Raw genomic sequence first — 12,807 nt, 5'->3', positions numbered from 1 at the left:
ATGCAAAACAAACTTGTGATCTACACAAAGTTAAGACACAAACCAGCTGTGATGTTCCCAAAATATGATATTTTTTCAAACGTTTAACAACATTTACATGTTTTAACACGTTTGAAACATATACAACACAACTCACGTGCGAGTTAAAGTTCTTTTAATGTAAATATACATATGCATATCGTTAAATGACACATTCTGAAATATCACAAATGCAAAAAAATAAGTTACCATGGGTAACACACAAACAATAAAAAAGGTAAAAAATATAAGCAGTTTTAATGCACATTGATATGTCAACAAACCAACATGAATGTCAAACACTTTTAAAATTAATTAATCGGTACACGAATGCTACACTACACAATCTCTAAACAATATGTTCATAGAGTTAATTGTACCATAGGAAACAGTTTTAAGATATAGACATGATTTGTTAATATGAAAATAAGGGAGTGTTTAATGGTCGTCTAAAAATCTTACTAAAATTTTGATGCCGTATGGTTTTTATTAACTTTTTTTTTCATTCTTCATTTTATTATACATACAAACATACATACATGCATACATTTCTATACCTAACATCACACAGTTTTATATTTATAATTAGTAGTTAGTAAAAACAATAAATATAATGAACAATGTTTACTTTTGACCGGGACTACATTATGTTTGTCCCATCTCTTAATTTAGATAATTGTAAAATTCAACACTGACAATGCACTTTTTTACTATAACATACAGACCATAATTTTCAACAGCTGCATTACAACAAAGACAGCAATATTGCACGTCTTATCTGAAAAGTCTGTGCTAATAATGAACTGATTTCAGAAACACAACACCATACTGCCAAAGTAACCTTCTAATAAGTTTGTTTATACTAAAATGTTATGTCTTATTGACAAAATGATATATTTTGAGAAGTTCACATAATTATTTCACATACATAACACAAATTGCATGTTAACCTATAGTGGTTAGAATTGTAAAACAGATTTTTTTCAATTGGTGTTAAATTTGTTGATGTCATTCTTATTGAAAATGTGTTTATGACTATTTTTTCCAGAAACAATTTACAAGGAAATGCAAAATGACAATACATGTATATGTCAGGCCAACTTTAAGGTTAATCCCCTTTTGCTATAATTTCCGCCAAGAGATATATATTTATTTATTTATATATACATGAAGATATAAAATCTGAAAATGCAAAAGAAGAATATAATTATATTGAATCAATGACACATAACATGATCTTCTAATCTCTATATGACAGTACCCCTTTGATTACCACATAATGAAATGATGCATGTCTGACAGTATCTAACAGAATGATTTTTTGATAGAAAATGTACTGATATTTACTGATTTGTACATTTTTTGTATTTGTTCTACAATAAAATAGCTATCTAAAATAGTTTTCATTACACTTAACAAAACATTAAACAGAAACAAATAATAACAATTCAAACTGAGCATAATACAAAGGCAAAGTGTTGTAACAAACATAGACATTTAGTAGAAAACATAAACGAGCACAAATCTAATGGTTAATTCTAACAATTGCATATTAAATGCAGAAAAAACACCTGAACAACATAACATAATTATTAAAAATATTTATGTCAATGAAATGTGAATATGAAGTGCCGCATAATCGACAACACTGTGCAAAACTGAATCTTTAGTAGACAAAGAAATAGAGAAGAAAAGTTTAAGCCCAACAATACATGTAATCAATTATAGTGTTTGGACTTATATAATACAATTAGACAAATAAGACAATATCAGCCCACATTTTTCTACAATTATAAAAATAAGTGGAGACAGATGAATAATGGTTAATTGGATGTATTTCATGAATACGAAAACCACAACATAACACAACGTCACTATAAAACAAGACTGTTGTGTTGAACACAAACTATGAGGCAACCATTAATATACAGTCATGATAAATAACTCAGAGGTGGAAAACGTGGTTACAAGATTTTTAAACAAGAAACCGTCTGAGACGGGTGATGCTCCCCAAAGGGTTTTTTGTCACAATATTGCACTATATATTCAGATAAAAGGAAACGTCTTGAGGGGCATTACTTTGGACAAAATAATACGATGGATGGTTTAGCAACTTAAAAAATTCAAAGGGCCATATCTCCCTAAATAAATCATCTAACCAGAACCCACAAATAACATGCGCATCTCCTCAAGGTAGTTAAGCTTCCCATAAAGCTTCATTGAATTCCAGTCAGTAGTTGGGGGTACAAGAATTGCACTATATGTACAGTCTATAGAAAATTTCAAAGGGCCATAACTCTGTGAAAAATCATCTGACCAAAACCGGCTGATAATATACACATCTCCTCTTGGTAGTGAAGCTTCCCATAAAGTTTAATTGAATTCCGGTAATTAATTGCTGAGTAATAGCCCGGACAAAAATTGTGCACACACGGACACACGCACGGACAGACAAAGCGGCGACTATATGCTCCCCCCAAAAAAATTTGGGGGAGCATAATAAACCTAAACATATTTTTGCAAAGTTTCTCACAAGTACATTTTTTTGGTTCACCAAGATATATCTGAAACCTTTTACACTTTGTCAACATAAAGGAATTATAAAATTGATTTGTCGCATTGCATCACTTTTTATTACAGTCATTAAAGGATATGAAACAAGACTATTGCCAAGCAATATAAGTCCCCTACGGGTGAAACTCCACCATTTTCAGCAATATTGCAAGTCTATTGTTTGCCATAGCAACCAAAAGTCTTGACGTAGGAACAAAATGAAATGACAAGCATAAGCTTCATATTGTCATCTTACCATGTTTCAAGTTTCATGAAAAAATATGAAGAACTTTTAAAGTTATTGCAGGATTCAGAAAAGTGTGACAGACAGAACGCATACCATAAGTCCCCTCCGGTTTCACCCGTAGGGGACAATAATACTGTTATATTGTACAAGTCCAGTAGACACTATATACTGCTATCAGACAAAGAACGAAACATTACAGTGTCATTATGCATTTGTATTATAATTTTAATACTTAAGATTCTGCCGCTTTTGTGAGCAGCAGTACTTATACTACACAACAGAACTACAATGAGGTAACTCTGTATTGACAGACTATCAATGAGTTTCTAACAGGCTTCAATGATTGTCCTTTATTCACACTAATGCTATCCCAACTAATTTTGGAAATAAAAATGACAGTAAATAACCATTGTCTATATTTTGCAAACTACCTGTAATTATGAAATACTTACAGAACACATGAAACTAAATGATGTAATTAAATACTTGTTGAAAAATAACAGGGCTGTTTGTAAAACATGCATGCCCCCCGAATGGGCTGTCAGTTGTAGTGGCTGCCATTGTGTGAATACGTTTTTTGTCGCTGTGAACTTGACCTTTGACCTAGTGACCTTAAAATCAATATGGGTCATCTGCCAGTCAAGATCAATGTACCTATGAAGTTTCATGATTCTAGGCGTAAGCATTCTTGAGTTATCATCCGGCAACCATTTTACTATTTAGAGTCACTGTGACCTTGACCTTTGACCTAGTGACCTGAAAATCAAAAGGGGTCATCTGCCAGTCATGATCAATGTCCCTATGAAGTTTCATGATCCTAGGCATAAGCATTCTTGAGTTATCATCTGGAAACCATTTAACTGTTTCAAGTCACTGTGACCTTTGACCCAGTGACCTGAAAATCAATTGGGGTCATCTGCCAGTCATGATCAATGTACCTATGACGTTTCATGATCCTAGGCGTTAGCATTCATGAGCTATCATCCGGAAACCATTTAACTGTTTTGAGTCACTGTGACCTTGACCTTTGACCTAGTGACCTGAAAATCAATAGGGGTCATCTGCCAGTCATGATCAATGTACCTATGAAGTTTCATGATCCTAGGCATAAGGGTTGTTGAGTTATAATCGGGAAACCATTTTACTATTTCGAATCACTGTGACCTTGACCTTTGACCTAGTGACCTGAAAATCAATAGGGGTCATCTGCCAGTCATGATCAATGTACCTATGAAGTTTCATGAACCTAAGCGTAAGCATTCTTGAGTTATCATCCGGAAACTGTTTTACTGTTTAGAGTCACTGTGACCTTGACCTTTGACCTAGTGACCTGAAAATCTATAGGGGTCACCTGCCAATCATGATCAATGCACCTATGAAGTTTCATTATCCTAGGCCTAGGCGTTCTTGAGTTATCATCCGGAAACCATCTAGTGGACGGACCGACCGACAGACCGACATGTGCAAAACAATATACCCCCTCTTCTTCGAAGGGGGGCATAACAAGTTGATAGTACATTGTATATATAATTATTTCCAAACCAGTTTTTGCGCACTGAAAAACAAAAAACTGGTTGGCTCAAATAAACTTTTGGGACAGCGCTAGCCCTGGTAGATAGACCCCACGACACCAGTACATAATATAATCTGCAAATGTGGTCCTTTGGAAGCATAAACTGCATCAAAGAACGAGTCACTGTGACCCTGACCTTTGACCTAGTGACCTCAAAATCAATAGGGGTCATCTGCCAGTCATGATCAGTGTACTTATTAAGTTTCATGATCCTAGGCGTAAGCGTTCTTGAGTTATCATCCGGAAACCATCTGGTGGACGGACGGACAGACCGACCGACATGTGCAAAACAATATACCCCCTCTTCTTCGAAGGGGGTCATAATAAAGGTAAAATTGCTAGAATCTAATGATAAGTGGACACTTTTGTATAATTACATGTCATGCTGCTTATTGCTTTAGATAAGAGATTAAACATCAAACTGATGCATGTATGAGCTTGGAATTCGACCTTGATAGTAGCAAACTAAAATGTTCAGCGTCATGAAGTAACATCATAATATCAAAATGTCAAATTTATACAAAATACAATGACTTATGAAAATTCATGAAAATCAGTGTCCGATGACTAATTTGGTTTCACAGTAATTATTACTACTACTGTTGTAATCACTCCCTTAGCATGATGTTACACAGTTTCTAATTAAACAAGAGTTCCGCAATCCAAGACATATGCCCCAAAACGGGGCTTTGAACTAGTGACCCTGACTTGAATAGGAGTCATTTACTGTCCTAAGGCCAATGCACATGTGAAGTATCAATCCAATCTGTCAATTTGTTTACGAGTTATTGATCGTAAATGATTTTCACATTTATTGTGACATTGACCTTTGACCTAGTGACCCCCAATTTCAATAGGGGTCATCTACTGTCCAAGGCCAATGCACATGGAAAGTATCAAGCCAAGTCATTGTTGCAAACGATATTCCCACATATTGTGACAGTGACCATGACCTTTGACCAAGTGAACCCAATTATTTTAGGGGTAATCTACTGTCTAAGTCCAATGCACATGAGAAATATCAAGCCAATCTGTCAATTCATTGACGAGTTATTGACCAGAGACCATTTTCATGCGTATTGTGACAGTGACCTTTGACCTAGTGACCCAAAATTTCAAGAGGTCATCAACTGTCCAAGGCCAATGTACATGTGAAGTATCAAGCCAATCGGTCTATTCGTTGACGCATTATTGATCAGAAACAAACTGGTATACCGACCGACCAACACATAGCAAAACAATATACCCCCTCTTCTTCGAAAGGGGGCATACAAAGTTGTATATTTTCTATAATGCATAACACAAGATGATTAAAATTAGATGTGCAACATTTCATATTGAAAGGAACAATGCCTGCAAGATATTTATTTTTTTCTTTTCAAAGTGTAGGAGAACGTATGCAGAAACGTTTTTGACAGACAGATGGGTGGGTCGGGAAGTATTATTTGATTCAATTTACTGGTATTCAGAAAACGAAATGCTGTACAGTAAGGAAGTGAGAATGTGATCCTTTGACAGACAAACATGATACCTCATGTGATTTGAATTATAGGCAATGAATGTCCCATTTTGGAAATAAGCTTTCATAGTGACACTACCAAAACAGCAACAGGTCACTATCGAATCATACAATTTATACATTATTTCTACAATACTCGCTGCCCAACATGCTAATTAAAACACAGCAAACTTGACAAGAAATGACAAACAACTGATCACTTAGTCAACACAAAAGCTGTTGGCGAGCATATTCTGTAATTATACATTGGCCCCTGTCCAACTTGCTGCACCAAATGCACCAAAATGAAGAGCATTTTTCAGAAACAAATATGATCAAACTTTAAATAAAGTTTGAATTTTGGAATATAACATTCTTCTTATTACAATTAAATCCAATAATATTTAAGTAAAGACTTCATAAGTTCATAATCAGTTGTAAATAAGTTACGTTATGAAAATGTTTATGTACAAATGGATTAAAATCCTGAAGATGTTCCTGGAATATATCTTCAGCCTAACTAGTATAATTACACGAAATTTTTTAACAAACACACACACACAATTTGTGTCAGAATATTTTGATACTGAAAAATATTCCCAAAAGACAGTGTTTGAACATGCACAGTGACACTGACAATGTACCACTGCAGCAATATGGGGATATTCCTGAGTATAACGAAACATGTCCGATGTTTTCATAAATTAAACTAAAATCAATTGTAGTGATTATGATTTGGTTGCTCTTAATATGCGATTTATAACTCAAAATATGGTGCAATACAATTGGAGTCTATTTTGTCACACTTCGTCTATAACCAAATTACATTGCATTTAAACAATATAACAGCCCACTTACTTCTTGCATTCATCTGCCAGATTATATAACCATCACTGGGTAGTAAAAATACAGCTGTGTCACCAAATCATTGCAAATTATGATGAATGACTACTGTCAAAAAATTTAGAGTCATTAATTGTAAGTGAAAATACAGGTGTCCGAAAAATAGGAGTTACAAAAAATAATTATTTTGGCTCGAAAAAGGTTTTCACAGATCTTGAGTGTCCAAAACCTCTTGGTAATACTTAAATAAATGATCCCAAACTCAACACTTTCCTTCCAAACTTATTTAAGCCACACACAGGAAGTGGTAAAACCAGAAACAATTCACAAAAGACAAATAATATAACACAATACCTGTCAAACTTCTAACAATGAGCCTCTCTCTGGAAACAATCTGGAATGCAGACTGCACAAGCTAATCTGGTAGAACACTTTACCCTTATACATTAACCCTTTCCCACTCAGAAGCAAAGTGAAAATGTGCAAACAGCATAGAACCAGAACAGCCTGCAAGTAACTCACAGTCTGTTCAGGTTTAATGCTGTTTTCTGCTCATTAATATCTAAGGGTTGGAAATGAAGCCTTTAAAAATTGAATCTAGTAAGAAAGGTCTTTACTAAATTTAACTTTCTAAGGGACTAAAATGCTTCAAAATACCTATCTAAGTGGTAAAGGGTTAAATACGTATCTAAGTAGAAAAGGGTTAAATATGTATCTAAGTGGTAAAGGGTTAAATATGTATCTAAGTGGTAAAGGATTAAATATGTATCTAAGTGGTAAAGGGTTCAGAAAAGTTTTCCAAGAGGGATGCTCTAATGAACCATGTCAAGTTCTACGTGAGCCCCTGTCCCACTTGCTCCTCTAAAAAGAGCAGCTGGTCCACGAGAAAGCAGTCACTGGGGTTCTTGACAAACTCTCGCAGCCCCTGCATGATGTCCTCTTCTGTAGCCTCGGTAGCTCGCTCGTAGCGAGCCGTCTTCAGATAGTTGTACGCCTTTTCAAAGCCCTCCGCCCCCAGCATCTTCTCACACTCACTGAGTACTTAGGTGAAGGACCTCAATACCAGAGTTTTATGAACATTTTCCAAGCAACTACAATAATAAATACTAGTATACGAGTCCCAACGTGTGAAAATAAAATGAGTCCCCAGCCAATTGTATGAGTATAGGACCCTGGATGCCCTCCAAAACGAAACGCTGCAATACACCTTTGCATAACATTTGCACATTGTTGCTGGAAGCATCTTTTTTTTTAGGTGCCCACAGTTCGCAAAGTGCTTAATTTCTGTACGGGCTGTGATTTAAACATGCTTTTTTTACCCAGGAAATTCAATGAAACTCCAAGAATATTTTTTGATGAAGCAAAGGCCATGCTCTCTTTTTAAACGTTAGAGTTCATTTTTACAACAAGAAAAATTACCTACATGTAATGAATTATGTATGAAAATTGTAAATACATAATACCAAGTTCAATCAGTTTTGATTTAATCAAAATGTAAATAAATTTTGACACACAACCATTCATTATGCACACATATTTCAACATATATTTTTACAACAAAGGATACACTCTGAGGTTTCTTATTTTATTTTCCCTAGCAACTGGCCCAAATGCTCCTGCATCTTCATCAGCCAATGTCAAGGTACCCTCTGAAAAAGTAGTAGTTGTCCAACCTTTTATAAATGTATAGACTTCTTTATTTGTTAAAAGAATATTACAATTTGTTTAAGCCAAATACTGAATTTTATAGTTTTCATATCAACCATATGAGTTTAATAAAGCATTAAACAAGAGCACCGCATAGCGGGTGCCAACGCTCGGCTGTAGGTGCAGTTTTGAATAAATGAAGGATTGTCAGAAAAAAAGCCCTTTGATTTTAGAGCCTATGTTAAAGTTTTATATTATAGGTCACAGTGACCTTGACCTTTGACCAAGTGACCCAAAAATGGGTGTGGCGTGTAGACCTGATGAAGGCACTTTGATTTTAGAGCCTATGTTTAAGTTTTATATAAGAGCTCACAGTGACCTTGACCTTTGATCTAGTGACCCAAAAAAGTGTGTGGCGTGTAGAACTCATCAAGGTGCATGTACAAATGACGTTTCAAAGTTGTGGGTGGAAGAACTTATGTTTTAGAGCTTATGTTAAAGTTTTATATAAGAGGTCACAGTGACCTTGACCTTTGACCTAGTGACCCAAAAATGGTAGTGGCATGTAGAACTCATCAAGGTGCATCTACATATGAAGTTTCAAAGTTGTAGGTGGAAGCACTTTGATTTTAGAGCCAATGTTAAGGTTTTAGCACTGAGGACGGTGGACGATGAGCTGGCTATGACACACCTCCAGTTTTCTCCGAAAACAGCCGATCTAATAAAATGAAGCCTGGACTTTTTTATCACAAAACTAAAATCTAAAACATCTCAATCAAGTATGAAATTCTTGTTAGTATTTTACATTTCTACATTCGATTCTGTCAAACCATGTATGTTTGTCAGCATGTTGACTATTTCGTCAACAATAACTTCACCAATTTCTGATTTTGAAAAAAAAGTGATTTGTAATATACTTTGGTGGGAAGAGGGGTCACTTGGAAAATGACTTGCACAAGGTTGGCCCTCTTTATCACATGCCATTCAACTACACCCCGGTAGTCCATTCTAATAAGGTTAAAGTTACTGTCCCGTCTTTTTGCATCCCAATTAGTTAGTACATTGTAATGAATAGAGGATAACAAGAGCACCGCCTTGCGGGTGCAGACCGCTCATCTATTTTCTTTTTAAAGGTGAAGGGACTCTCAATTTCAATCACAAAGGAAGAAGGGGTGGAGTGAAGAGGGGTGTATAGTGTGGGGGTGAGGACATTTATAACATTATCTTCCAAAAATGCGAAAAAAATGCAAAAAAAAATTAATTTTTTTTCTGGGGTGGGCGGGGGGGTATGGGTGGGTGGGGGGGTGGGTGGGGGGAGGGGATTCTTGGGAGCGATGGTTGGACAGTATTTCAAAAATAAAATAATAAAAATAAATATTTGTGTTTTTGAACCGTTTAAAAAAAAAAATTGGGGGTGGGGGGGGGGTGGGGTGGGGTGGGGGGTATAGTGTAAGGGTGTGGTGATCATTTGTGGGATGATCTTAAAAAAAAAAAAAAAAAAATGCGTTTGTGATAAACAATGTCCCCCTATATGATGTTTGACCTTGAAGGATGACCTTGACCCTTCAGCACTCAAAATGTGCAGCCCCATGAGATACACATGCATTTCAAATATAAAATTGCTAGCTTCAATATTGCAGAAGTGACATTACATGAGCATTTTTGACCCATATATTTGACCTTGAAGGATGACCTCGACCTTGACCTTTCACCACTCAAAATGTGCAGCTCCATGAGATACACATGCTTGCCAAATATCAAGTTGCTATCTTCAATATTGCAAAAGTATTCATAAAATAAGCGATTTTGGCCACATATATTTGACCCCTGACCTTGAAGGATGACCTTGACCTTGACCTTTCACCACTCAAAATGAGCAGCTCCATGAGATACACATGCATGCCCAATATCAAGTTGCTATCTTCAAGATTGCAAAAGTATTCATAAAATAAGCGATTCAGGCCACATATATTTGACCTCTGACCTTAAAGGATGACCTTAACCTTTCACCACTCAAAATGTGCAGCTCCATGAGATACACATGCATGCCAAATATCAAGTTGCTATCAACAATATTGCAAAAGTATTCATAAAATGAGCAATTTTGGCCAAATATATTTTACCTCTGACCATGAAGGATGACCTTGACCTTGACCTTTCACCACTCAAAATGTGCAGCTCCATGAGATACACATGCATGCCAAATATCAAGTTGCTATATTCAATATAGCAAAAGTTATTGCAAAATGTTAAAGTTGGCGCAAACCAACCAACCAACAGACCAACCAACAGACAGGGCAAAAACAATATGTCCCCCACTACTATAGTGGGGGACATAAAAATTGGGGGGGGGGGGGGGGGATTCGGGAGGGGGGGAGAGGGCACGGGGGATGGTTTGAGTGAAGTCTATTGTGGTATGTCAGGTAAGAGTAGTTTTGTCAAAGTATCAATCAAATCTAATCATAAATAAAGAAGTTAAGGCAATTTTAGCAAAGTTTAATAATTTGACCTTGAGAGTCAAGGTCATTCAAAGGTCAAGGTAAAATTCAACTTGCCAGGTACAGTAACCTCATGATAGCATGAAAGTATTTGAAGTTTGAAAGCAATAGCCTTGATACTTTAGAAGTAAAGTGGATCGAAACACAAAATTTCACCATATATTCAAAGTTACTAAGTCAAAAAAGGGCCATAATTCCGTAAAAATGACAACCAGAGTTATGCAACTTGTCCTTTTACTGTACCCTTGTGATAGTTTGCAAGTGTTCCAAGTATGAAAGCAATATCTATGATACTTTAAGGGTATAAGTGGACCAAAACACAAAACTTAACCAAATTTTCAATTTTCTAAGTATAAAGGGCCCATAATTCCGTCCAAATGCCAGTCAGAGTTACATAACTTTGCCTGCACAGTCCCTTATGATAGTTAATAAGTGTTGCAAGTATGAGAGCAATAGCTTTGATACTGTAGTAATAAAGTGGACCTAAACACAAAACTTAACCAAATTTTCAATTTTCTAAGTATAAAAAGGGCACATAATTCTGTCAAAATGCCAGTCAGAGTTACATAACTTTGCCTGCACAGTCCCCTTATGATAGTTAGTAAGTGTTGCAAGTATGAAAGCAATAGCTTTGATACTTAAGGAATAAAATGGACCTAAACACAAAACTTAACCAAAATTTTCTATTTTCTAAGTATACAAAGGGCACATAATTCTGTCAAAATGCACGCCAGAGTTATCTAACTTTGCCTGCCCAGTCCCCCCATGATAGTAAGTAAGTGTACCAAGTTTGAATGCAATAGCATTGATACTTTCTGAGAAAAGTGGACCTAAACGCAAAACTTAACCGGACACCAACGCTGACGCCGACGCCAAGGTGACGACGATAGCTCATATTTTTTTTCCAAAAAATAGATGAGCTAAAAAGGAGTGAATGACTGTTAACCAGTGTTTGAAGCGACAAATTGTTTAATTTCTGTGTAAAAATGCACAGAAACTATTTTAATAAGGTGTTGATCACACATTGTCATCTTTTTATTGCGTTTATATATTGTCTTTCATCCTCTGCATGTTGGCTCATTTAACTTGCAATACCCCTGAACAACACAATCCAAACAATGGCTAATAAAGTTGTGAACAACAAGATGTGTTTGTGAAACACAATGTCCCCCTTTATGATGTTTGACCTTGTAGGATGGCCTTGACCTTGACTCTTCACCACTCAAAATGTGCAGCTCCATGAGATACACATGCATTTAAAATATCAAATTTCTAGCTTCAATATTGCAGAAGTGACATTACATGAGCAATTTTGACCCATATATTTGACCTTGAAGGATGACCTTGACCTTTCACCACTAAAAATGTGCAGCTCCATGAGATACACATGCATGCCAAATATCAAGTTGCTATCTTCAATATTGCAAAAGTATTCATAAATTTTGCGATTTGGGCCACATATATTTGACCTCTGACCTTGAAGGATGACCTTGACCTTGACCTTTCACCACTCAAAATGTGCAGCTCCATGAGATACACATGCATGCCAAATATCAAGTTGCTATCTTCAATATTGCAAAAGTACTCATAAAATGAGCGATTTTGGTCACATATATTTGACATCTGACCTTGAAGGATGACCTTGACCTTGACCTTTCACCACTCAAATTGTGCAGCTACATGAGATACACATGCATGCCAAATATCAAGTTGCTATCTTGAATATTGAAATACTGCAAAAGTGTACATTAAATGAGCGATTTTGACCCATATATATGACCTTTGACCTTGAAGGATGACCTTGACCTTTCACCACTCAAAATGTGCAGCTCCATGAGATACATATGCATGCCAAATATCAAGTTCCTATCTTCAATATTGCAAAAGTTATTGCAAATGTTAAAGTTTGCGCAAACCAACCAACAGACCA

General features: G+C 35.9%; 1 protein-coding gene across 2 annotated transcripts in view; it reads right to left on the bottom strand.

The window, feature by feature from the left end:
• Window positions 1-139: 139 nt before the first annotated feature.
• The window catches only part of LOC127844051 (serine/threonine-protein kinase Nek11-like), a 35,682-nt gene continuing 23,014 nt past the window's right edge, over window positions 140-12,807 (bottom strand). For both annotated transcript variants that reach the window (XM_052374018.1, XM_052374019.1), the window contains 2 exons: window positions 8,300-8,381; window positions 140-7,766 (listed from right to left, as the gene is read on the bottom strand). In XM_052374018.1, coding sequence (XP_052229978.1) covers window positions 7,565-7,766; window positions 8,300-8,381 — 284 coding nt within the window. In that variant the 3' untranslated portion in view covers window positions 140-7,564. The remainder of the gene's footprint in view (window positions 7,767-8,299; window positions 8,382-12,807) is intronic.

This window comes from Dreissena polymorpha, chromosome 9 (assembly GCF_020536995.1).
Source record: "Dreissena polymorpha isolate Duluth1 chromosome 9, UMN_Dpol_1.0, whole genome shotgun sequence".
NCBI lineage: Eukaryota > Metazoa > Mollusca > Bivalvia > Myida > Dreissenidae > Dreissena > Dreissena polymorpha.
This window is presented reverse-complemented; position numbering and strand designations above follow the sequence as displayed.